At 40.2% G+C, this 27,220-nt stretch overlaps 1 protein-coding gene across 6 annotated transcripts in view; it reads right to left on the bottom strand.

Annotated features, from left to right (window-relative positions):
• The window catches only part of MTA1 (metastasis associated 1), an 84,072-nt gene that overhangs the window by 21,064 nt on the left and 35,788 nt on the right, over window positions 1-27,220 (bottom strand). For 3 of the 6 annotated variants that reach the window (XM_068416759.1, XM_068416760.1, XM_068416763.1), the window contains exons 7-15: window positions 26,676-26,778; window positions 23,100-23,199; window positions 21,497-21,685; window positions 20,302-20,376; window positions 12,233-12,291; window positions 4,889-5,004; window positions 3,901-4,052; window positions 2,013-2,202; window positions 1,542-1,631 (exon numbers count right to left, since the gene is read on the bottom strand). In XM_068416759.1, the coding sequence (XP_068272860.1) occupies window positions 1,542-1,631; window positions 2,013-2,202; window positions 3,901-4,052; window positions 4,889-5,004; window positions 12,233-12,291; window positions 20,302-20,376; window positions 21,497-21,685; window positions 23,100-23,199; window positions 26,676-26,778 (1,074 nt within the window). Of the gene's footprint in view, window positions 1-1,541; window positions 1,632-2,012; window positions 2,203-3,900; window positions 4,053-4,888; window positions 5,005-12,232; window positions 12,292-20,301; window positions 20,377-21,496; window positions 21,686-23,099; window positions 23,200-26,675; window positions 26,779-27,220 lie in introns of those variants that run through there. The other 3 variants (XM_068416762.1, XM_068416765.1, XM_068416764.1) reach the window with 3 other exon arrangements.

The raw sequence follows: 27,220 nt of genomic DNA, 5'->3' as shown, positions 1-27,220 counted from the left end.
AGTCATGCAACACCCTTAAGCTCTGAGGAAATTACAGCTTTGCCAGTTCTGCAAGGTTTGTAAAAAAAACCCAATTTCTAAACTGGCCAAATAAGTGAGGATTCAAAGCACCACCATAAAGAACACACAGAGTCTGAATTCAAACTTTTGGCCAGGGCAGAGATCAAGCACGTGCTGTTCAACTGAAAAGGTTTTGAGAAAGTTATAAACAACAGCAAATGGGAGCTTCAACTGAGTTTTTCTCTCGCAGCCCCAACAGCAGAGTAACATATAACTTAAAGCACACTGAGCATCACACCTCCAAAAATACATTCTCGCCAGTCCACCAGCCTCCCTCCATGTCTTTCACTCCCTTCTCCCAGCTCAATAGTCAAATGCAGACCCTGACATAGCGCTAATGAAATCTCAAAATCTACTGCTACATTCTGTCCAACTATTAAAAGCAAGATTTTACCCAACAGCAAAACTTCTCCCTTTATTGGCTTTATTGGGTTGCACTATACATATCCAAAGGTTTCTCAGTCTGTGTATCTCATTAGTATACAGTAGAAGTACAACACTAAACAGAGAAGGAGTAAATATTTAATAAACCCCAAGCCTTACAATATTTCATCAACAAAAATGTTCAAAGAAACATAAAATCAACGCCAGTGTTTCTTATCAGAGTAAAAAGGCCACCAATTTCCTTGTTAATCTGGAAGCCTTCAAAGTACCTCTGTCCAAGTTAGCGTTCTGTGGTTAGACTCACGTTAGGCGGCTGTAACAACCTGAGACATGTCTTCAGGGTATCTCTAGCAACTGGCAACACTAGGGAAAATGATTTTGCATCCATTTGGAGTCAGAGCTGGCATGTCATGTAGCTGGCCTCTTCCAGCACCTAAAACTTACACCAAGGTCCTGAACAGAGCTACTCAGTACTCCCCCCTCCCCCTCGATTAGCTGATGAGGCTCAAGTCCTCAAGAAAACTAAAAAAAACCCCAAAAAACAAAACCAAAAACCATAAAACCGCTATAAACCAAGAAGAAAGTAAAGAATGGAAATACAGTCCCCTTGTCTAGCTCAAGCACAGAACAGCCAGCAACTGATTCACAAGCTGTGGGACACAGCGCTGTCCTAAACCAGAGAGGCTTCTTGAAGGACGCAACTGTAGGAACTACCTCCAGACAGTCCAAAAAGTGGAACAGTGGACTGACCAATTGTTCCCAAAACATTATGTTCATGCCTCCATTAGCAGATGGTAACTTGTCCCCATGTAAATCAGAGGCCACAGCAAACACATCCCTCCCTTCACTTGGAAAAGTTTCTGATACAGCTCTGTGAGCCCAGAGTGGACTGCTGAGGACACTAGGTCTCTCAAATTAAGCAGAAAAAGTAAAAAGGACAAATTCATGGGAAGGTTTTTGTGTTTTGTTTTTTAATCCAGAACCAGCATCGAAATCCAGAACCAAATGGAAAAAGAAGTGGTTAGCAGAATTAGCTAGTAGGGGTTTTTCTTTGGTTGGAGCTTTTTGTGTTGGGTCATGTTTGGTTTTTTTAATACCTAAATACCGGAGTACTGCTTCTAAAGGCTTTCGAACCACTTGCTTTAATAGCAATGGGTTTTCTGATGCCTCAGGTAAACGTGCTGTGCCTGTAAAACAAAGAAAAATAATGAGAGGGCAAAGACATTTAGATATTATAGCAAAACTAAATGAATAACTGAAGTTTCCTGAAAGAGCTTTCCAGTCACAGGGAATTTTACAGGTTGCAAGCATGTCTTGGCAACACGACACAAATGCCAAATGCTAAATGTAATAGCAAACATTCATATTTTGAAACAAGCAACTCATGAATTTTCAAAGTTATTTGACTAGCCTCCAATCACTTACAATGCTCTGCAAGTACAGCTAGATTTTGTGAAACCACTAGCTACACGCAAGAGAGCATCTCAAGAAGTTGCAACTCAAACTTTATAGGCAAGGAATCTCAAAGGGCTCCTTTGCAATTAGGTCCCAGCTGCACCATCACTCACATTCTGCTTTGATTGCTGCGCTGTTAATAGGCAGATAGGGATGTCTCGCAGCATGCCAAGGGCGCAAGATATCTCGACATAAACGTCTGGCAATTCTTGTCAGTTTTGTTGTATGGAGATAGAAAGCTTGTCGTGTCTTCATAGCAAACTTGGGACTCCCACTGTTTCGTACTGGCACACCATGAGGACTCTAGAAAGAAAGAAAGAAAAATAAATATGGTTTCTCAAAAATAATTATTAGAAAGTGTGGTTTTAAAGAAGACAAAGAATATCATAAAAAAATCACTTTCAACTATTGATTCACAGACATAAGAACAGAAACAGTATTACAGATGGAAATATTTTCAGCCCAGCTATTTCCCCATTCCCCAAATCTTACCCATCAACATTTGGAATTTTCTTCCAAAACACTTCAAAGGATAAAATGAAGGTAAACATTTTCTCTTCAGAGGGAGAAGAGAATTTTTTTTTTTTATTTCTGTGCTGTCCCAAGTTTTAAAGCAGGGATCCAAAAGCCAGACCTAAAGAATTTACCTGATGCTATCGCATGACTTTGTGCTTACAGAGCCAATAGAAAGACTCTCAAACTGTGTGTGCTTAGAGTTGCTCTGGATATACAATGCAAACTCCTTATAACAAAGCATTTGTAAGAGGGAAAGAAAAATCAGAAAGTAGCTGTATGGCTAAAATACACATCGCAGACTCACTTCCCAAAGCAAACTGACAGCATGCAAGAATGCTTTTGTCTCAAAGTTGCAAGAATTTCTGGTTTAATTCTTTGAACTCAATGAATGCATTTACTGTGTTGTCAAATATTCACTGCATGTAATAAAGAATAATACTGAAAGACATTTTTCTACTACACAGAGCAAAAGCATCTTCTTCATGAAAAGCAACTAAGTCAACCAGTAAAATAATGAAAGTAGTATCTTATTATCTCAAACCTGCCCACAGCTGGAAAATAGGAGGAAATTTCAGTTTGGGGAGAACAAGGCTTTCCCCTCTCTGATTATTTACATACTTTTTCATTAACAAACAAGAGGTATAAGGCTGATAAAACCTGGCAGTTATCTCAGCAATTAGGTAGCTTCAGAGGGCAAACAGAAGCCTGGAAAGGACAGAGGTTAAACGAAAGAAATAGAATAGAAAGGGAATGATAGCAAAGACTAGGAGAGAGGAAAGAAATTAATCTAAGGCCACAAAGTTCAGTGTGCACTATCCTTCTGTCCATGCGATGCAGCTGCTTTTTCCAATCAGCTCCATGTATGATGCTTCCAGACTGAACTTCCACCCAATTCAGAAAAATTCTGATAATTTTGGTTTTTAAATAAAAGGGGGGAAATTAAACAGAAGCTCATACAATGCTTACTCAAACCTATCCAAACGGAAGGAGGATTAATTTAAAAAAATAGGATGAAGTAGAAAAACAAGATAAGGGATCTCTAAACCGCCACTAGCTATTTGGGGTATCTAATGCTGAATGTGCCTTGGGGAAGGGAGCAGGTTTCAGGAAATAATAAATTCCTTTATGGAAAAAAAAAATAGTCCTCTTCTCCCTACAGCAAAAATCATGGAAACCGAATACCAGAAACACTGGCTGGCATTTCAGTTTTTTCCATCTTCATTAAATTATCCCATGCATTTGATGACTAGCTTGCTAAACAAATGCTGTTTTTTTTCTCAGGGCACTACTTGGCAAATTACTTATAGCCGAAGTTAACGTGCCAACTTTTGCACAGCATGAAATACCAAACCCAAGGACAACAATGGAGGCTGAAGGCATCCTTTTCATTGTTAAATATTTAAGAAAAGTGAACAATTAGTTAAGTATCATAGCACCCAGCTTTCCAGGCAAGAGCACCAAGCAGTCTGCTTTGCAGATACCTACCAAATTATTGCGGTTTGGTCCTGGTCTCTCCCCATCTAACCGTGTTGGCATTTTCAAGCCACCGTATTTCTTCCAGTAGGTCCAACAGGATGCACAGAGGCGACACTGCATGTTAGGGGGACCCCAAGAATACCACTGGTAAGACTGTGTGGCTAGAGATAACAAAGGTGGAAATTATATATATCCTTAAACAGGATCACTTTTCAGAGCTTATTCTCTTTAGAACCATCACAAAAGAAAACCCCCACAAAGCCAGTGCAAAGCTCAAACAGACCGTAGAAACCTGATAAAGGCTTCACTGTCATCCCCACCGCCAAATGTACTTGTGATTTCCGTAAAATTACTTGCGCATATAAAACTCTTTTAGAACACTAACAGAAATAACAACTAGTAGGATGGGAAAATTCACTGCCAATGAAACTGAAAGCTCTCATTTTGCAAGACTGGTAGACAACAATTTCTGCAGAACATGGGAGAGAGAGAAGGAAGACTGTCTTCAGGAACTCCCCATACATTAATTTTACGACAAAGAACCTAAGAAATCTGTGACTTGACTTCTCGTATAGTCCTACATTCCAGCATCTCTAAAGGCTCCCCATAAAGAAGCACAATAATTAGAACTCAGTATATTAATATCAGGCAGCAGACCAAATACGACAATATCACGTATTTTGAAATCTACTAAAAAAATTATTTACAAAGTGTCAAGTTCACACCTTGGTGATTTAAGTCTTTGCTCAACAGCTACATGCAATTATGCAGGACATTAACTAACTCCCTCTTTAGTACTTCATAATTTTACTTACAAATGTAACACCAGTAACCCCCCCAAAAAAATCCGCTTAAATGCTGCTATGTCAAATTCTGTCCCCCCACCCTTCCAAAGCCTTCTCTCCCACCTCCCACTACAACACAGCTTTTATTTTACTGTTTGCAACACAGCATTCACGTTCTCTATGCACAATTGCCATAGTGGCACATCACTTACTATAACAGCTTTCACAGGCCCGTCCTGCTCCTGTGTTCTGTGCCTGTACTCCAGTACCATTTACCACTCCTGGTTTGACATTATTTACATTGATCTGGTTGGGGTTTGGCTTGTTACTTAAAACACAAAGCAAAAAGGAGGACAAATATTAATTGAGGCACGCAATTTCCTATGTGACTTAAAAAAACATGGCCAAAATGTTTGAAGATTTAAATTTCGTCCATCATGTGGCTTCCAGAAGAAGCTGTACTTACCAGCAATCTAACGTCCATGAACACACTGTCTCCGACAATATAATGCCGATAATAAAAATAACAATAATAGTTTGATGCTATTTTCAAGAGTCCAAAACCATTTTAAAACAATAAACCAGCGAGGCCAGGTAGGTATCTTAACTCACTGTCCCAGACATTCTAACCTAGGTGACAAAAAGATCTTATCTACAGATCTCTTTCTGTCCTCAGCATGAGCGATATTTTACTTAAATCTCCAAAAAGCAGCCTGGGGGAAGGAGAAGTAGAGGCAGATGAAGCAAGGTAGACCCCTGCCTTATTCAGGGACAGATAACCCTAGACTGCAGTCACAAATATCTCCACATTGTCTTACTGCAAAGGTTTGCATCACGTAGCCACAATTTGCACAAGCACACTCAATATATCCAACAAAATCTTTGGACGTGGTGTATACACAGGGATATTCACGAGCATGAGCCTTCTGTCAGGTCCTAAACTATGGTCTGTGCTTCTACTAAAATGCATTTACGTTTCTACGAAATGGAAAAAGTCTGAAAGCTTAACATCCGCAGAGCAAGAAATGCATTGATGACTGTCACTAATACATTCTAATAATAACAGTGTCTGAATCACCACGGCTCACCCTTACACTCTCTTAGAAATGTTGACTCAGGGAAAAAAAGCTACTGGCAGGAGCTGAGAATGGAAGGGCAAACAAAACCTTGGCATACAGAGCAGTATGGAATAGTACAAAACCTCTGCAGAGGAAGAGGCATTAGAGGGGGAAAAGGAGGCATTCAAAAAATCCTTGGCATGGGAGGGAACAAGAAGGACAGAGAATCGATATTGCAGGGACAGGACCTCTGGGGAACGCAGGAAGATGGGAGAAGTCACACCAGAAGTTTCAGAGAAGAACAAACAAGGAGCTTATAAAATATGCAAGGACTCACAGGTGCTGTTAGGAGCTCAGCTTATAGAAGCAACAAAAAGCAGGTAGCCTTTGGTGTCAACTTCTCAATATAAGCCCAAATTGTAGTGCCAATTACATTTCCCTCGTATTCTCCTACCTGAAGACCGAGGGGAGTGGGCATATTCCTTTCATTTCCAACTAATAAAGCCATTATTTGGAATCCACTTATCAACCAGAAATATCTTAAAATGGCTTTCTGAAAACACATTTTCTAACACATCAGTTGCACACTGACACAGGAGTCACAGTGATTGCAGTGACCCAGAGGACTTACTACTTTTCACCCTGGCTAGCACTGCAAAAACAGCATCATGGGAATATGGCTAAATTAATTTTTTTCTAATAGGGCATCAATATTAGGTTTTGTGATCTCAGCAATGACCCCCGAAAGCAAAGGAGTTCCAAGTGACTGAATTCTGAAGACAACTGGCCCTTGCAGCTCCAAAACAAACCCAAATGCTACTGGAAAGCTTACACTGCCCAGGAAGCCAGAAGGTCATCCTCCTCCTCATCTGAAAATGTCAGATCAGGCACTGAGATACAGAGCTCAGTAAAGCTCCATTTCTACAGAGACAAAATAGATTTGGCTGTGAATGACCTACAAGGACCACACACATGATCACAGAATCACAGAATCAATCAGGTTGGAAGAGACCTCTGGGATCATCGAGTCCAACACGGGTCGCAAGAATGGGAATCTTGCATGATACCACTACACCACTGGTGCAATGATGCATAAGAAGGTAAGAGAGTATTTGCCCAGTCTCAGAAAAACTTGAGAGAGCATTCTGATGGCGCTCCTCGCTGTAAAGTTCAGGGCCTTTCTGCAGAAGAGGAAGTTTAGGAGTCTATGTGGCACCGAAACACTGTAAATAGTTTGTTCCTTCAGTACACTGAGCAGCCCATATACAGCCCAAAAGAAGCAGAGAAGAGAAAAAATAAGGGCATTTAGATTAACAAGCCTGATTAGGTTTTCCTCTCCTTTTGCTTATTAATTTGCCCGACTCTTACAAGGATTAAAGTGTTTCAGGGTGTTTATCAGAATGGGACGAAGTTCTGGCACCACAGATGGCAGGAGATCTGCAGACACATTGAACAAAGAGAAAGTTGAAAGAGGGTACATTCATGCTACACAGCATTTCCTCTGGGATGTCACTATAGTAACCTGCTGCAAAAGAACTTTTGCCAATGATTCACTAGCAAACTCCATGGGCAAACATTACCAAGACGCTGCAAAACAAACAGTCCTCACAGATGCACACTGTTACAAGTAGCGTTGCTCAATAGAGCAAAAGACTAAAGTAAAGAAAACTAAGGTTCCACTCCAGGTTTTATGGCTCAACATCAGACACGTTGCTTCCCTTCTATACATTTATTTATCCTCTGAAAAAATGTGGTAAAGGAGTCTTAAATCCATCAACAAAGCACACAAAAAGGTTTCGTGTTTTTTGAGCAGCATGCTGGGAAGCCCTGATGGGCCTGGTTGTAAACAGTAAGTTGAGAACAGGACTGCACGCATTGGCATGCACATCCAAAGCATTATGATCCGTGCAGAAAGGAGGGTGATGGCCTGACTCCATTGTCTGCTCTATAGCCCTTACCAAACTTGTATTTCAAACACAAGTGAAAGGGATGCAGGGGTGAGAGCTGATCAGCAAATCATGCTGATCCCAAAATTGTCACACTGTAGCTGTGACGGTAACTTCACTTCAGGATTTTGGAACATTGCAATTAACTGTAGCTGCAACAAGCACCAGAAAGCATCCTGCTCCACAGCTAAGGTCAAGTTTCACAGTGGCAGTAACAACAAAAGTTAGGCAGTTAATGTCATCATCATATGAGAAGTAAAAAGCTCTTAATTGTTGATGATATGTTAATTAAACTTGTTTGATATCACCAAAGCCTGCTACAGCTATTAACAAGAGAATCAGATGAATAACTGGATGAATCATTAGGCAATTAACGAAGCTGAAGTGAAAGAGGCAAATAAGGTAGTGAGAATACTAATGGCGTGGTAAACTATTGTTTCCAGTTCTTACATCAAGAATGGAAGCCTTTTAAATGGGTTTCAATTGCGATGGAGCAGTCAGTTATGCTAGAACAGGGATCACGACGTGCAGGTTTCTGGGCTCTACTCTGCAGGAGATCAGTCGCAACTAAAGGGATTAAGGTGATAAAGCACACGCAGAAAGGCGGCACTGGAAGCCAGCCATCACAGACTGAAGCCCCTGCCCTACCTGAAGATAATCCTGAGCCATGCAGAACACTGCAATCCCTTCACCGTGTGAATGGCTAGCATTTCACCCACAGCACAGTGATAAAATTTTAGTTGTTAAAAATAACTATAAACTTAATACCATCAGTGAATATTTCCTGTTATTCAGGAAACCTCAGTGGTGCTACATGCAACAGAACAATTAAGAAATAAAGCCTCTGAAATAGGCACAATTTTGACTCCTCTGTAAGGAACATTTATGCCATCTACCTCTAGGCATCTAATGCAAGTGTCTGGATTCCTCATCCAGGCAACAGAGAGGTGAGCTCTCATCGCTACTCTACAGGCTACTGTAAATACCTACACTTCTAGGAACAGGTCTAACCACTCCTAAACAATGCTTTTGGAAAATGAGCAGCTTTTCCAATGAGACGTTGACAATCGCCAATTTAACTAGCACAGCTACGAAAAAACGAACAGCATTACACCTTTAAGTTTTCCATGCTGCAATGGATCTCTACACAATTAAACAGGGAAGGAAAAAGTCTTGTTCCTCAGGCAGACGAAGAAACGGACAAAGGAATTCTCTTCAGCTTGTTAAGCAGTCGCCCCTTGTAGCCATTCAAAGCTTTGACCTATTCCTCCAGTTTCCCCATTTGCTTAAAAAAAAAGAGGCAAGGGAGGGACAATACTATTTCCCTACTTTACAAGTGTTTGCCAGGCAGTGTTTGCAGCTTGTTGAAGTGCTTTGAGATTCTCGGATAAAATACTGTGAGCAGAATGTATTAATTTACGTTTACAGATGTAAATTTAAAATTTACGTTTCACATCAATACATTTTGGAGACTGGAGATTCTCCCCTTTCTGTTCTTATCCCTTCTGATGTCACTTAGATCAAAGCAAAAGAGAGAAAAGCCACAAAAAACTGTATGTCTTGGCCTTGATTTGCAGATTTCCTAATCCCAAAAAGCACCAGCTACACAATCAGACCGCCATCAAAATGAAGCAAGTACATACGATGCCTTTAAGGATCAGTAAAACCAGAATATGACTTCTGCAACAGCCTGAAGAATACGTTTGGGTACACACTAGAAGGAGAAAAAGACTGAGACTATGTCTGCAACAAGAACGGCCTCCGAGCCCCATGTTCCTGCTGGCGGATGGCAGGATGAAGCGTGTAAGAACATGGAATCTCTTCGTACATTCAGGCTTCTGCTGCTGCTTTATTTAACACCACTCCCACTGACAGACAAATTGCTACAGAAAATAACTAGAAGATTTTTTTCAATATATCCTGAATGTAGAATTCAACTTATTTGATATTTTTTCCTTTCACCAACCTAAGGGATGCATTACAAAGCCATGCATACAAACATTGGGTTCAGTCACATCAACTCCAGATGTCTGCCCCAAAACCAGGGCTGTTCTTGGACGGAGCACAGAAATGTTTGTCCAATATCTAGGACAGAAATGTTTTTCCACTATCTAGGTTGTTGGTTTAGGACTTGGTAACTTCATATCAATCACCTGTATGACTCTGCATGCTTCAGTTACGTACATTATAAATTTGGGGCACAGTCTCAAGTTAAAAAATATCAACTCTAAAGCTTCACACAGAGCTGTTATTTTTCACTGTATAGTATGTATGTGACATGAGAAATAACCTTTGAAGAACATTTTTATTGTTTTTCTTATTATTTTCCTCCCCTCTCCTTAGATTTTCCTATTAACGTCCCATGAACAAACGAGAGTCCTACCAGTGAAAGACAGCCAGAGACAAAAAAGAGGTAACATTGTTTGAGTCTGATATCCTCCAGGGTCTCTCTCTGTAAACAATTTTACACCAGTTATTGTTAGAATAGGTTTCACTCAATCAGCTGATACACTTCTGCATAGGTCTTGTGACAGTCTACATCAAGTAATTTATTTTTGAGGTGACAAGTGGATCACTATGGTTCAAGCCTCAAAACAGGAATGGGCTCAGTAACACGATAAGGACAAATCAATAACATTGATATTTCGATCCCTACACCATGTATTGCTATTACAAGCCAAGAATATTATCATCTTCTAGGACACAAGATAATGTAGATGCAATATATTCCCTATGTACCAGACCTTGTACTGAAACTTCAGGAGAAATAATCCAAAAATCTTAGAAATACTTAATTGTTGCTGCATTTGGAGGTATTAATAGCAAAAAAAAGCAGCAGAAGCAGTCAGTTGGGATTAAATAAGTCACGTACGCAATTGTTACTCTTCCTGATACACATGAAAGGGTATTGAAGGAGGAGAAAAATCTGTCACCCATTTTATGAATTAAACAATATATAAGTTAAGGTATAACACTCACAAAATCAACCGTGACTGGAAATCAAAGTCAGAGACAAAAACAGCAACCACACAGGTTGAGACAGAAGTCTTTTCCTGAAGCAGAGCAGTACGTTGCTGATTTGATTATATTCTCCAGATAGCAACAAGAATTATCTTGCTGAGATACAGTGTTGAGGGATAAGATACCACTCCAGACAGCCATTATCAAACGAGCACTGTAGCTTTTCAAATACAAAGCCCTACCTACATACATTATAATCCAAGTGCAACAGAAAGACTACCAGGCTCTCTCATCTGCAATATCCTTTTGCATCCGCAGTCTAAATTACATCAGCTTTTGCTTTACAAGCTTATCACATTGTGAATTCATGTTCAGTTTGATGACCAGCGTCCCCCTGCAGAGTAACACCATCCACAAAAGCAATACTGTTGAAAAATTGCATGACAAGACATCTTTTTAGTTTCACTCTGAATACTACATATAATTTTTAGCAAATTCACCTGAGAGATACCAACACATTTCAAAGCAAAAAAAAGAAATCAGGGATCCTCTATTTTCACAAGAAATAAGGGACTGCCTTGCAAGCTAAATACGTAAAACTTAAGTTTTGCCTTAAGTAACAGAACACATGGTAGAAGTTCATAAGCATTTGAAAGGAGACAGCATAAAAGAGTAAAGGAGTTATTTGGGATAATACACATGGGAGCATATCCAGGAGTGAAAGTTGAAAAGAGAAAAGACAGCGGAGATTTAAAGTCCCACTATAACAACTGTTGACTGGGTTATGCAGAGGAAATGCAAGAGAAGAAATACATTTTACTAACAGTTTTTATATATATTGATATTTTATACACATTATATATTAATATAATTCCATATATACATTTATATATATCTAAATGACGTTAGGAAACAACCACATATTGGTGATCCACTGATGACAAAAAATAATAAAAACAACTATCTTACTAAGTAGTTAATTAGCTACCCTTTTGCTCACAACTGTGCTGACCTGCTACCAAGTCCCCAACTCCCAGTCCGTATAAAAACAAAAATCAGAAGATAAGTAACAGTTGCTTCTGGATGGGAACATTATACAGGATGAAGGAAATGAGCAACACGACAGCACAGCATCCTAACCAGGAAAGCCCCAGAGGGAAATCCCTTGGCACCCCGTGGAGCAAACACCCTGTGTTCCAGAAGTGGAAGGTCCGCGTGTGAGAACAGCTTTGTCTTTTACACACTCGTAAGCAGCAGTGTAAGCATACTGGGAGGAGTGCTGCTTTGTTCTAGTCAACTTTGAAACATCAGAGCTATCAGGTTTTCTTCCACAGGGCTGCCAGTTGTTTATTAGCATCAGGGTGGTTACCGTTATCTCAGCTAAAATACAAAGGAATTCAAGCCTATTCAAGCATCAGCAGAAGGTTTGTTATATTGGTAACCTAATTTAACAGTTCTCCGACCTGTTTGTTCAATTATGTCTCTCATTATGCAATTGAAGCAAATACATAATACTGGCAGGCCATGGAAACTGCGACACCAGACCCTCTACAGTGAAACAGAAAACAAAACAATACAAAAAGATACTTACTAGTTGGGTATATACACTTGTTTTAGCTTGCTTTCTGCTTCTGCTGCTTTCAATCGTTTCTTTAAAAAGAAAAGAAAAAAGAAAAAAGTTAGAATAAAAAGAAAATTAAGGACTACTTTACCTGGGAGTCAAGTAATGTACCTATAAAATCTTTACCACTTATTTACAAACAATGATTTTTTCCTTTCACTGAGCAGCTACCACAAAATCCATTTCCAACAGGAAAATATCCACTGAAAACAATTGTGGGCATCAAATGACTACGTACAAAGCTTTTCAAAAACAAGACGACAATCTACTATTTATAAGGACAAACTTTTCATTCCCATTCACTTCAATACAAATTCATGCATTGTTCCTCCCATAACCCTTTTTTTTCTGTGCAGAGGAAGATGTGACCTATCAGTCCGTGTTCATTCTCCATGACAATATTCACCAATTGGACAATAGCAGGTGTAGTAATGCACCCTCTCCATCGTATTTCCTCAACAGCTGAGCCAATTCAAAGAGTTTGAATGAAGACTTTTTTGTTGACAGTGCTCACTTTTGAAGACTGAGTGACACAGGAGATCTCCTTTAGAAGTTAGAAAGGCCAAGAGCTCAACTCAAAACCGATGAAGAATTACCCAATAGATTTTTTAATTACAGTATGTCATCACTTCCGACTAAACATCAGCCATGGGCAACCTGTACATTTGCACTTCCTAAAGGTGAGCAGCTCTAGGTACACAAGCACTATGCATTTATCCCCCTTTGAGACAAAAAGGAAATAAACCCCAGGCACATGTGCAAATCTCAGGGGACAGGTAGCAAAGAACATCAAGGAGGGTAAGAAGAGGAGAAGCTAACTAGACCAAACACCCAGCCCCCAGTGAAAAACATCATTGCCAGGAGATATTAAGGAATATAACAGAGATGTGTTTAAGGGAAAATATATACATATATACAAGAAGCAGACTTTCAGCGCATGGGGACGCATGTTTCCAAGTACGCACCATTTGTCTTTCTACGTGGCCCTACTTCAGTAAAACCATCCATTAACTTCTATCCACAGTTATGGAATAAATGGATTACAGCATCCTTTCAATGGGATGTATGGAGTAAATTCCCCCAGAATAGCACTGCTCCTTTTTTTTCAGCTACAGCTGTGAACTTGCTGATAGCCCACAAGAACATGGCAGAGGCAGGCAATTAGCATGAGCTTTACTAACTGGCCAAGAATTCCTTTTATAACTCAAACCTTCACACCATTTAAAAAGTAAAAGAGACATTCTGAGGTTCGAGTTTTCTCTTTATTACACAAGCTAAATTAATTTAGGGTGAACCTCTGGAGGCGTCTAGTCCAACCTCCTGCTCAAAGCCGGGCCCATGCCAACATCCATGCCGGTAACAGCAGTCTGCATAAACCCACGACAAGTTTTCCAGACAAACCAGCAGCATGGTGATATTCTAGACAAACAGATTACCTTAACATTTTCTATGCAGCAGCCTCAAGGCACAGTGTAGGAAAATAATCGTAAAGCTAAAGTCAGTATCTTCATAGACACAGGAAGCACCAGAAAATGTAATAACATTGAAGAGTGTGTCACCGAGGAACTGGACAAACATAAAAATCCTTTTTACAAGGACACAATGGACACACGCAGAAACAACAAAGTAAAAGCTTCCTCTAAGCATAAAGCTTGCTTTGATCAGAGGGACAGTCTCAAGCAACAGTTTTCCATTTGACAGCCTGACAGTTCCTCACTAAAGCTCTCTAGACTCCTAAAGAACTCCCCTCTTACCTTTTCCTGCAAATAAAAGTCAACCTATCTTAGAAATCAAAGAATGAAGTTGTCAGACAAGAGAACAAGGACTGAGAAAACAGAACTTCTGAAACTTATCCAGATACCACAGGTACAGCTTCAGAGACCTGCATCCAAAAGCTGGCTTTTTTTCTGCTGGTCTAGGCAGGTTTCTCAGATTGCCTCTGTTAAATCTCATCTAGGACAAGGACAGCTACCTGAAAACTGTCCTCAAGAAAACCCAAATGAAGACTTCGTGGAGACAATTCTTATCAATCCCATAGACTTGGAGGAATCAGTAATACACATTGTACTGGCAGCTGGTGATGGCACTAAAGAGGTTCGCCCTCTGAATACAAACCACAAATTCAAAGTTGAACATTTTCCAACCACCCTGCCCAAGTCTATTTACGTAAGAAACTAAAGCATCCAATGATGGGCCTCAAAAAGTGCTGTGACAATGGTTCTCCAACAGCCACAGGAACCCTCCTCTACCCTCCAGAGAGAGGCTACCCCAAAAAAATCATCCTTCAACAAATTGCATGCTCTCAGGTGCATTTCTGCTTGTGAACTGGAGGCTGTTCCACCCACAGCCTGGACTGAAAAACAGGTCTTCATTCCTCAGGCACAGACTACCACAGGCAGTTATGTCAGCAGGCGAACAGCCACAGAACCCATACTCTCCCCAGAAATTACAAGGAAGTCCAATGTCAGATACCGATAAACAGCTTAAAATACTGCTTGATGAACCTTGTACAAGAATAGCATTTCCTTGAAACCAAAGCAGTAAATTCAGGGAACTTCCTCTGGTAAAGAACTGGGGTTTTTTTATTAATTTTCACTACATTTCTAGATTGTGGGGGAAAAAAAGCTGCAGTTTTCTTGACAAAAGCTCCCAAGGGGACTATCTAAAGTCATTATGTTATGACAGTTTTGGAAATCTATGAATGGAAAAGCTTCATGCAAGCACAAAGCATTACCAGCAGCTGAAATATTCTACTATCCACAATGTAAAGCCATTTGCCTTGGAGACATGGTTAATTTAGGGTATTAAGCAACATTTTAGTAAACTGATGATGAGTATTAGCCTCACACCACAGACTTGCTTTGTGATTGATGACCTCTGAGCTAACAACTGCCGTAAGTCACTTGGACCTAGCAATACCCTCCTATCCTACAGCTGCCTGGGGATCAGCGCACAGCGCAGCATACAGCACACGCCTTTATTACAAACTAGTATGCCAGGAAAATTGAAGGTTTTCAGAAGGTACCACTACATGCTGGATAAGAGGAGGTTGGTTTTGCACTAAGTACTTGCAGCTGTGGGCAATCGATAGACCAGATATGATGAGTTTCCTATTTTCTGACAGTGACTGATACCAGAAGGTACAAAAGGAAGGTGCCTGAAATGTAGTGATGCACAATTTCAGTATAATCCCTCCACAGAGAAAGTGCTTTGCTATGTCCTTTGCCAGTTATTGATTGATTTGTGCCTGAAGTGTATTTACGCTATAAATTCTTAATGTAGTCTGATGTAGTTATGAATATCCTCATCCCAAAAAAACCCCTGAACATTTGTAACTTTTTCTAGTAGTTTGGCTTAAACGGAACCTTTTGTCTTTGAGGTATTTACATACACACATCTTAAGTATATCCTCTTATTTACCTCATATATTTTCCCCATGCATAAGAGGGAGATATTACCAACTTATCTATCCCACCAGGACCAATGGATTAAAATACTAAGCACCATACATTCAAGTTGGTGCAAACATCTGTCCTTTATGTATCGCCTCCCTAGATTTAACATCTTTCCTTCTGCCCACTGAGCTCGAGTTTTATAATACATGATGTATCAGAGGAAATGTTTGTGGTCATTTTCTAAAGAGTGAACATTTATAAAGAGGAAATAACAGAAGAAATCCAGGAACGCAGGGGATATTTCAAGGTCCACAATGCAACAGTCGGGTTGGTAGACAGCACAGGGACATCTCAAACATCCTCAAATATTAAGTCTTTATTAGTTGATGATGGGGAAGATAAATTGCATTTTCTGGATTTAGAGGAGAACTTTCACACTGTTTATTCTTTTTCAAAACTCTGAACATACAAGTGCTGTTGGGAGGTGGGGGAGATGGGACAGAAAAGTAATTAGTCCATGATGCATTTGAGAGCAGTGTTTCCAGCTGCTTGTGCTCCAGCAACACATCTCAGCATTGATGTGTGGTACCTATGGTCTCTGTCACTTGCTTGCCAAAACTGCCATAGTTCCGTGTTCCTGCAGGCTTAACAGGAGGTGTTTTGGGATAAAACGTCCTACGTATGCGGAAAAACATTTCTTTGATGTTATTTCTACTTTGCTAGCACACAGTACTTTACGAAGGCTAGTACATTAAGATGTCACTCACAGCTCTTGGCTAGGTACAAAGGAGGTCAGCTTCCCTTCATAAAGGGGATGTTTTCTATCTACATCAAGATTTACCCAGAGCTCCCTCCTTTAAGCTCCCTACCTCACGCAGACAAATACAATGGCACTTCCACTTTCTCCAGCATCTTCTCAACACTATGCATACCTTACAAATGATTTTCTCTGTCTCTTCCTCCCACGCTTTTCTAACAGCACGTCCACATAAAAAATAGAACATTAGAAATGCATAATATTTGATCTTCCTCTTGAAGTTACATGCTCCTTAAGCACAAATAAAAATGCAAAACAAATTAAAGCCTTCAACTCTCAGAAAGCATATGCTTTCTGCCATGCCCTGAGCTCTCCTCAACTGCTTCTCAACAGTTCGAAAGTGTTACGTTTTAAAGTTCTCAGGACTTCCCCTCATGATATGCAAAACAGTAGAAGCATTTAAAGATTTTTTTTTTGATTTTTTTTTTTTTTTTTTTTTTTTAAAATCACCCTGGAATTCACAACCACACAAGAACTCAACCTTCACTTTGAATGGAAATGTAGGCATACCCAAACATCACATCAACTCTTAAAGTTTTCATATCACTGGAGTAAGCCACCAAACAGCAGTTACTCAGTGGATGCCATTTCAAACCTTTCTAAATCAGAAATACATGCTCTTGTGAATTGACAGAGGAAATCTGTCTCAAGAAAAGGATGCATTCAAAGGAGACACGGGATACTGAATTTGGAATGCATCTCCCTCATTTTCGTCAGGACAACTCTGAAAGGGTGTCTTTGACAGGACAACTCTTGGCATCGCTTTGGATAGACATCCAGGAGCCTACATGAGACCACAAATTCTACGCCGACATTGCAGTAGGAGAACGACTCCTTCTAGCAGCTCTGTTCTTGAAGAGTCAATCTTTCTCTTCTTCAACAGCACGGTATAGCTAAAGCCAAATAAAAACTATGGGATAAGAGATCCAAGTGCATGCTCCAAACAAGTCAATCTGCATGTATCTCAATCAGAGTATCCTACTCACAAGACAAGGAAGTGCTGTGTTAAGCCTTTTGATCCGAGGTATACCAAGCACAAATATACCTTATTGTTCAGTTCTGAGAAAGGGTCTTCGCTGAAGTCAACTTAAAATTTAGCTTCCTCAATGGCAAGAAACAGATAGATTCTGCTTCTGGATTACGATAGTGCTTTCACACTCCAAAAAAATCCCAAAGGAAATATAGGAGGAGTTAAACAGTTCCCAACTAACTGGTTTTCATCAAAGCAGGCAATTGGCTGATGACAAAAAACTTCATCACTATGTTGTGTAACTCTCAGAAACAGACGTCTCTAAGTTCATTCCGCCAAAGATTCTACAAGAATGAGCAAGTTATCAATATTTTTTTAAAGACAACAAAATACAGCCTTGGAATATAATTTAATCATCATCTTAAAAGGAGCGCAAGTGGAAGTGAAACAACTCGGGATATACACTTTTCATTGCCTTACTTAGCACATTTTCAATATCTCATGTACAAAAATGCTGTCAGCCCCAGAACTATTTTGTGGTATTAGACTAAAGAAAGAATCTACACAGACAAAACACTACGAAGAAACAGATGGAAAAAGTGGTGAGGGATGTGCTTTGTCAAAGACTTTACATACATCAAGTAAAATATAAATATAAAATGCCATTATTTCAAATACAACTTCCTATGCGTTCTTTGTGGTTATATATAGCTCGCTCTCCCAGGCTTTTTATAAATGTTTAATAGTATTATTTGCTTGCACAAGCTGGGAATTTGAGATGAGGTCTTCAGCTCAGTTCAAACTTAATTGATGTGCTATCTCTGTACTGCAATTTCTACCTCTTCGGCTTATACTGTCTCCTAAACACAGAGCCTCTAATTGGAAGTTTTCCCCAAATCCCACTTCCTGGTACACTGCTGGGCAGCATGTGTAAGGTACAGTATAACCATGATAGAAAACCCACTACACAGGAATATAGTAAAACAGTATAAGAACTGTAGGTTTGTTGGTTTTGTTAATTGCTGCAAGAAGAAATAATCAGTCTTTCACGCAGCTATCCCCTCTGCAATTTTGTCTCTGTAATAAGAAAATTCAAGAAAGTGGAAAAAGCAAAAGAATTTAACCACTTCCTAATCAAGACACAAATTTCTCCAGTTGTTTTGCCTTCCCAGCACATATGCCTGGAAGCAAACACCTGGGACACTATACCAATCTGTTGCCCACAGTATGCAAGAGTGAACACCAAAGAAACTGCTCCCTACCCCTTATTCCCACCACCACCACTGTTAGATACCTCAAGATGGGCAGAAACAGAACTTCACCATTGCAAATGTATTGTGGACTTTCTGAGCAGTATAGAGATGCTTTTTGTTCTAATCTTTCCCAAGAATTCCTACTATTGTTTGCTGTTCTGACTGCACAGGGGTGACATTTTCATGCAACAGCCTCAGACTCTAGTTTTCAATGACTGATAAAATAACTTTCCTCACTTTTTCTGATACCTACCATATTGCTAGATGGATTTTTATCACTAAAAGAAGTGAGGTGAGATAAAAGATGCAGGGAAGAAGATAAATGGATTCCTGTCAGTGCCAATATTGAGCATAGTACAGGCTGACTACACTCAGCTATCGTCTCCTAAACAGCTGTAGTCAAGATAGTACAGCAGCACCCACTATATATCAACGATACACACAGTTCAATGGGGAAAGACCATGACCTCATTTCTCCAGCACCTTGTTTCCCCACCATGCCAGCTTCCATCATCAGCCCACTTTGCTACCTCTCATTTCCTTACTAGAAGGAAAAGTTTCAAACAAAGAATGACTTGGGGAAATACTGGAAGGAGGATGCAGTTAAAATATTTTTTTAAAGTAATACAAAATTGATGCAAAAAAGAGTTCTCATTTGTGCTGAGGATCCCTCTGTAATTTAAACAGTGTTCCGATCAGAAAGAAAATGGTAAAAATCACATTACAGACCAAGGTGCCCAAATACAGCACATGCCAAATATTGGTCAATGCCTCAGGCATCTAGTCTTTATCCCAGGCTGAATTTCCATTGAAGCAAGTTAAGGCAGGACATTTTTGTAACTCCACTTTTTCTAATACTTTAAATAGATGCCTAAACATAATACTGATAATTATCATGAAAAATCCATTATATATTTCTCCCTTCTTTTAATTAATTTTGCCTTAAATATTATAAGTAGTTTTCAGCAACTGATACTCTGCAACATTTGGCATGCTGCTTGCATTGTGCTTGCTTTTAAGGGACCAAGGAGCCTTGTTATTTAAACAAGTAAGAGATAAAAATGATTGCAAACACTAGTCAAAGTTGATGCTCAAGTATAATGAGTCTGGGAATTTGAGCCATCAATGCTTCCCAGACAAACACTTTACTCACAGCACTTACATGGGGGAGCCTCCCTGTATCTGCAAAGTCATGGGCAGGCAGAGGCGGGGACTTAGCGTGGGTGCCTGTTGTATGGCAACTGCCCACCCCCCCATAAAAAAATCAAAACTGAAGTTAATGCTGACCTCAAACTCTGTTACAGGCAGAGATTAATCATATTCCCTTCCTCAAACTGCTGAATTCCAAAAGAGACATATGAAAGCTCCAAAAAAGTAAAGTAGCAGCATCAAAAGAAAGTACAAATGCCAATGCCACATGTTTGTATCTACGGAATGGCAGATGACTTTAGTGAAGAGAGATTGGTCGCTGCTTCAGATCATCACAGAATTCACCAGCTGGAAAGTCTGAACCCCAAGAGGGAGAATAAAGCAAGAATGCTTGGTTTCAAAGGCAGGAAGAACAGCTTCTGTTGGAAGGAAAGATGTGCTTCTGACTCTCTTACCTGCTGAACGTATCTGTCTGTAGTTTTCCACATATAGTAATATTCTATTATGCTTGTTAAGGACTTCCATGGGAGCTAGGGACATAAAGGAAAAGCAGCAGTCATTGCAGGGAGCTGGCACACAGCCCCACTGAGATTCACAGGATTCCTTTGACAGACAGTTTATAGCATAGTCTTGCGACTACTAACCCTCCTAACAAAAAAGACAGTCCGTGTCTGAATCTCCTAAGGGCATTAGATGCACATGGGAGCCATGTTAAATTAAATTCCCTTTCAAAAAATAGTGCTTTCAGTGTAGAAGTAGAGCAGGTTACAGGTAAATCTTCACGCTGCATTGGCTCCACAGTAAGCCATTCAAGAGAGGCACAATGTGGGTGGGAGCCCACAGGCTCAGACTCACTCTGCTTGAGCAGCAAAGACTCGAGCAAAAGCCACAACTACAGTATCACAGTTCCGATTTGCTCGGCTTCTATGGAACTGGCCCATTTAAAAAGAAAAAGAAAGTAATAACTACTAACAGAATTGTGCCATGCCAGCTCTGGTCTCTGCCTCAGAAGCACAAGGATTTCAGCAGGACCACAGTGTTGTGCTGCTTCCAAGTCCCTCTGTCTAAAAGACCAGAGCATGGGATGAGCTACACTGCGACTACTTGTTTTGTTCCAGAGGACTCAAACAGTGATATGGTAAAACTTGGTTCTCTTTACAGTGCTCCGTTTAACCTGCAGGCTGGGCACCTAGGGTGGGGCTTTGGCCAAACTACAGGACACTTCCCTTGGATGCCCAAGATTCCTTTTTAAAACTTCGAAAGGGCCCTTTCTGAAATAGCATTATAAAAGTGACTAAAATTTCATGTTTCAGAAGGCCCAGCACTTATTCTTCAAGCAAAAATTAATCTAGAGCAGCTAGGCTGTCACAACACTTTCCTAAATCCTCTTTCAGCTGTAGTGGAGCAGATGATTTTAAACTAACGTTTCTAAAGGAAAAGCTATCATCTGTGATTTTAAATCCTGACTGTACAGCAGGCTGTCATCAGTATGAGGTCTGCCTTTCCCCAATTTACAGCAAGACACACGCTCCAGTTCAAAGCCCTACTCTTCAACACAAAAATAAGACAACACAGTTTAGACAAACTGTAAACCAGCTCTGTCACCAATCAGAACTGGTCACCACGTGGGCCCCCATTTTACATACTTACAAAATCTTGCTGAATGTCAGTGAAATCTTTTCCATATTTTTCTAGTGCTTCCTCAAAGAGGTTTGCCTCTGAAGCAGACCACTCCTCCATCTCATCTCTGCACAGGACTGGCCCACCTTGTGGCACAAGCGCAGAGATTGCCTTGGAAATGTCATAGGCATTTTTGTGCAAAGTGTCCATAGCATGGAACTAGATGGTTGTAAAAGAGAAGGGTAAATGTAAGGACAAGCACCTAAGGAGAAAAATGCTTAACAGTGAAACAGCAATAACAAAAATTCTGCACCAAGATTCGAAGGTGCAGTATTCTATATCTAACCTAAAGTCAGTAAAAACTCGTTCCAACTCAGACTCACTGTAATTGTTGGCGTACGAGTCTAACGTTTGCTAACAATAGGGGGGTTTTTGAAACATGAGCCCTTGCATATCACCAACTCCTACTTTCCAGCACAGTCACTGTAGCACTACTGTTAGAAAATGCACAGGACAGAGCAGCCCTGTTAGGTACCATCCACAGATGGGGCATGAAGATAGAGGTCCGAAGGCATATTTTCCAATAAACTTAGCCATGCACTTTCTTTGTCAAATATTCCACAAAAATTGCATAAGAAAAATCTTTAAGAGCAACACACACACACTCCCCCTCCAAAGGCCACAAATCTCAAAAAAGATTCAAGTCAAGTCACACATCATAGCTGAGTAGGAAAAAAGAATTACTCCCAGGGGCAATTACTCCTCAGAAAGCTGAGCTACGACTGTCTGCAACTTGTGATTTACAAGGGCTGAGAACACACTGCAAGGGAGGAATTGGTATTAGTAAATGAAAGCTTGGTTTTATTTCCTGTTTTTTGTAGTTTTAATCAGGATGTTGTTTGCCTTTCATCATTGCAGTTTTGTGCACGTGCATAACTAATCTACAGTGCTTTATCCTAGAATTTGTTGTATATGTGATTTTATATTATTCCATTTATGAGTGAGGCTTTGATAACAGTTCTCTGAAGACTTCATAAATTTAACTCAAATTTTCATTAAAATTTCTCTAGCATAGAATTTCAAGTTTTCCCTTTCCTCTATCTACTCAGAATAATTTATGATTATAAAATATTAACAATGTCACCACTCCTCAGGTACTCTAAGATGAAGCTCGTCAAAAAGAAGAACCGGTACAATTGAAATTTCTTATCTGACCACAAGCTTTTCCCCCAATCTTGCCCAAGGGTGCCAGTGACAGTCTGGTGTTGAGGAAGTGATGAGGAGTGACATTCTGGCATTATAACATTGCAGACAGGCAGATAATCATTTGCATTCTTTTCAAGACAGCTACTAAGCCCATGCAAGAGATGGGCTATGAAGCATGTCATCAAAACATTTTAATAAAACAAAACAAAAAAATTATCTCACAGAATTATCCATGATGGATCATAGGAGGCACAAGGCCAGAAAAAGTTACTTCATATGTAAATAAAGGGTTCCTTTACGCAGAGATGATCTGCTTCACAGCAGGGCACAATTACAATCCATCTGCCCCTCTCTCTTTGCCAACTGTTATTGCTGAGGTGAATATTTTATCTCTCTCAAAAACTTAAGATCCTCTTAAAAATCTCACCAGCGTGATGTCCCTAGAGGCTGCTGCGGCACTCATGTGCAAACTTGGCTGTCTGACAGAACTACTGCAGTCTAGTGCTCGGGCAAACGTACCAACAGACCTGAAAGAAATGAAACAGAACATTAACTTTGCATGCAAAACAAGCACAAATATAAACACCCAACCAACGCTTTTTGAGATCAGCAGACTCCATTTCTCAGTAACAAGATTACATGGTTTGGCACTAGTTCTGAGCCAGAGACCGTTCTCTTCAGATGTGGTTTGTTATTATGAATGCTTTACTCTACTTAGTTCATATGACCAAAGAGGCTTAGGTGTAGGAGAGGAAACAGTGAAAGACTCAAGGATCACAAATGGGGAGTTTTGAACTGTCTCTTGTCCCCTATCTCCCAACAGAATTCAGCTTTAACAGAAACTGAGCACAAGCGAGCTTTATGAATGACAAAAACCTCTTCCGCAATAGCAAGAGCAGCGCTGCATTGTCCAAAGGTACAGCGACAGATGACATGACCAGACAGAAAAAAATGCAGTAATGCAAGCATTTTTTCTAAAAGTTTCAGGAAAATTAAAAATAATCTTTATTTTACAACATAATATAGTATAACATATATATATTATATAGCCTGCATAAGAATACAGCAATTCTTGAATACTTCCCAATGCCAGCCATGCTTGCTTGTGAGACCACAGTCCCCACACTCCTCATTTTATCCCTAAATAAATTAGTCAGAGAAACCTTTAAACAGGAACAATGGTTCTAGTTATTCCTACTCTCCTTGCTGCTTGATGCACCACATGGGTGAAACGCTTGTGCTCCTGTGCAGTGAACCGGAGCTGAACTCCTCTGAGCAACTACAACAACAAAAAAAGGTGTGGGTTTTTTTTTTCCTCCACTCAGATCACTTCCCCAAACTAGTTGAGGGCACAGAGGAACAAACTCTAGTGCCAAGCAGCGCAGGAGTAGGAAAGGTAAAAGCTTAAGCAGTAGTTGTCATCAAATATCTAATTTCGGCCCAAATCCAAAACAGCCTCCCCCACCCAAGTTTCTGTGGCGATTCACACTTCACCCTCTCCCCAGCCTCCCAGTCACTATCCCCATCCCCAATTCACAACTCCTCCGTCCCCAGCTTTAGCTGAACTGATTCTTTTTTTTCTATGTGTGTGTGGCATCTAATTATAAACTGGATCACTTTGCTTATTCCAGACAGAAGTGGTTTTTATACTGATCTTTTCAGTGATTCTCATTACAGCACCCACCTTCAGGCAGCTGTATCAGCAAACCCAGTGGGCAGCAGTGAACACCCAGAAAGCATTAATAACACCAGCTTCGCCACTAAAAGTCTAGACAAGGTGGAAACCCCCATCACAAAGCAGCAATATGGTCACTCTAAACTAACCCACGTGCAAACCCCCATCTGCGGGGGCACTTCCACCTTCTCGCTTCCTGCTGGGTCTTCCTGACACTGACACTAGAGCACTGTGTGGCTGAGCGGCAATTTGAATCAATCCTGCTGAAAACTAATGCAGAAAACAAAGTTCTTAGCTTTTTGGTGGTGTCCTGTACTTCACTTGATTAGAACTAACTGTGAAACCGCAGCCTTGTCAAGAAAGGTCCCATAAGAAGCAGGAACACCCTTTGCTGGAGATATCCCAGCTCTCCCCATCACTCTGTCATCTGTTCTACATTGCTGGTGGAGACTGTCCTCTCCCCACTTTCATCCAATTCCCTATGTCCATCTGATCAAGTAGAATTAATTTGTTGCATGTAAACCACGTAGTTCAGCCAGTTTGACTTTACTGTTGGCACAGGCCAAGGGAAACAGCAATATATCATGTAAGCAGCACAGCGAAACTTCCAAAAGTCTCAATTTTATGGTGATCCTTTAGTGTAGCCAGAACACTATGAACTTTATGAACTTTAAAAAAGTCTATACAACAAAAAGCACATGTTTAACTGAAGGCAAAAACGTATTAACGGATCCTGAACCGTGAGATTTTCTTCAATCTGGACTTCAGTTAACATTTTTAATCTTAACCAAGCTAGTTTCACTCTTGGCTCCCTGTTACTGGACTTGCACACAAGGCCCAAGCAGCCATGCAAAGGTTTTTAAGTGCTGCAATTCAGATTAGCCATTTTTAAAAATTTTTGCCAAAGTTCATAATAATGCAAGTTTTATCTTCAAAGTGCATAGAAAAATCGATTTGGGTGTGTATTTCCGAGTATACACACTTCTCATCTTGAGTACTTAAAACATTACATTTCACCATCTCCTTCACTTACCTCAATTCTTTTTTTCCCCCCAGTATTCTCCTGAGCTTGTATCATTCAGCATGTTGAACACATTTTCTGCTGTTTGATAAAAATGCACCCTCGTTGCATCATCCAGCAGCTTCAATCAGAGCTGGAGGGCCCTGTGCAGGCAGATCCTTACACACAAGCTCTAGCATTGCCTCTCTAGGAGGGCATATCCCATGAACTTACCCCACAATGGGCACAGCAATGTCACACTCAGGAAAGCTCAGGAGGAAATTCAAAGTATGATAACTCAAGATGGGAAAAAACAAGAACCAAAAGGCTGACAGAATCAGGGCCCAATTTAACAGTGTCTGAAACACAGGCTTAACTCTGCTTTCCACGGTCATAGCCCCTGGCTGAAGCAGGCAGCCCTGAGAGTCAGGGTCCAGGGTCTATCAGATACTACAGCCAATGAGCAGAACTCTCAAGAGTAGCAAACCAGACACTACTAGCAGCTTGTAACTTTACACACCTTTTTCCTAACCATATCCAATGATAATTTGCTCCACTGACTAAAAACATCAAAAGGTTCAACTCTCCATCTACTCACACCAATTTCGTCCCACAGAGTCCTACAAACTTACCTAAAAACCATAGAATTTGGAGAATGTTACCTTTTTTTACTTTTTTCCCCCAAATTATTCAGTCACAAGTTGTTACGAGAACCTAAAATTCAGTATAGGCTTCTGTTGATATAAACGCATACCAATGAAAAAGTTCAAGAACATTTTAAAAAGGAAAAGTTGATCAAAGATTGCTTTGGGCTTAACGAAAAGCACACATTTCACCACCTGTACAGATTTGCAGGGTTTTACTTTATGGTGCCTACCTATTGGCATCCAGCCATTAGAAAGCATCCGCGCTCCATCAAAAACACTTTACCAGACTTCTTAGCAAACTACTAATGGATGTTAAAATGTCACTGGATTTGAAAAAGGGAGAAAATGGACAGAGTAATAAACTGTTGAGAACTTAGTTCACTAAGCCTTCTGCATGCTGGCCAAAGTTATTTGAAAAACCTCACCAATTACAGGATAGCTTTTACATGACATTTGCTTTCCTTTTACAAAAGTGAGTAACTAAGTTGTAAATGTGAGCAGCTGTTCCTGAAGTCACATAGTTCCCAGGAAGGCCTGTAAAATCTCCATCATTTCAAAATGGAGCAAGTGAATCGAGCAACCAAAACCAGCATTCATAGTAGAAAGGCAAAAAGAACATAAAAAGTGCTTGGAAGAGTTATTAACATTTACTTATTCAAAGGAGAGGTAAAATGCTCTTACCGTGCTACCACCAGGAACTGGTCTATCTGTTTGTCTACTAGCGGGTTAAAGGCTTCCCAAACTTTTGTTTCAAGTTTTGACTGATCTCTTCCATCATCCTCACCTGTTTGAAAAACAAATTAGAAATGCTTGGTATGGCTGTTTTAAAATAAAAGTACTTTCTAGATTTTTTATCTCACAATACTTTAACTACTAACCCATCTCAGTTACTCTGCCTAACAGGCCACTGTGAAAATTTCATTCACCCGTTTGTCTGTGACAATTTCACCTTGACAGACAGAGCAACACAGCTCCTCGGAATCTGGCAATCAGATTTTGAAGAACTGGTTTTAAGTGACACACATAATGGGAAACAGAGTACATCCTTCTCTCAATTAGACAGTCTCTCTTCAGCCCCTCTCCCAGCTTCTCTTTTTCTCCTTTGTCTTGCAGCAGTTCCAGGAAAACAGGCACACCCCCAGCTGCTCTGAGCAGGCAAAGAGTAGCTGGTTCAACTTGTGTCAGCTGCTAAGGGGGATACCACGGCATCAGATTCTCTTGCTTCT

Source organism: Nyctibius grandis, chromosome 21, assembly GCF_013368605.1.
Source record: "Nyctibius grandis isolate bNycGra1 chromosome 21, bNycGra1.pri, whole genome shotgun sequence".
Lineage (NCBI taxonomy): Eukaryota > Metazoa > Chordata > Aves > Nyctibiiformes > Nyctibiidae > Nyctibius > Nyctibius grandis.
Note: the sequence above shows the minus strand (reverse complement) of the source record. Positions and strands in the feature narration are given on the sequence as shown.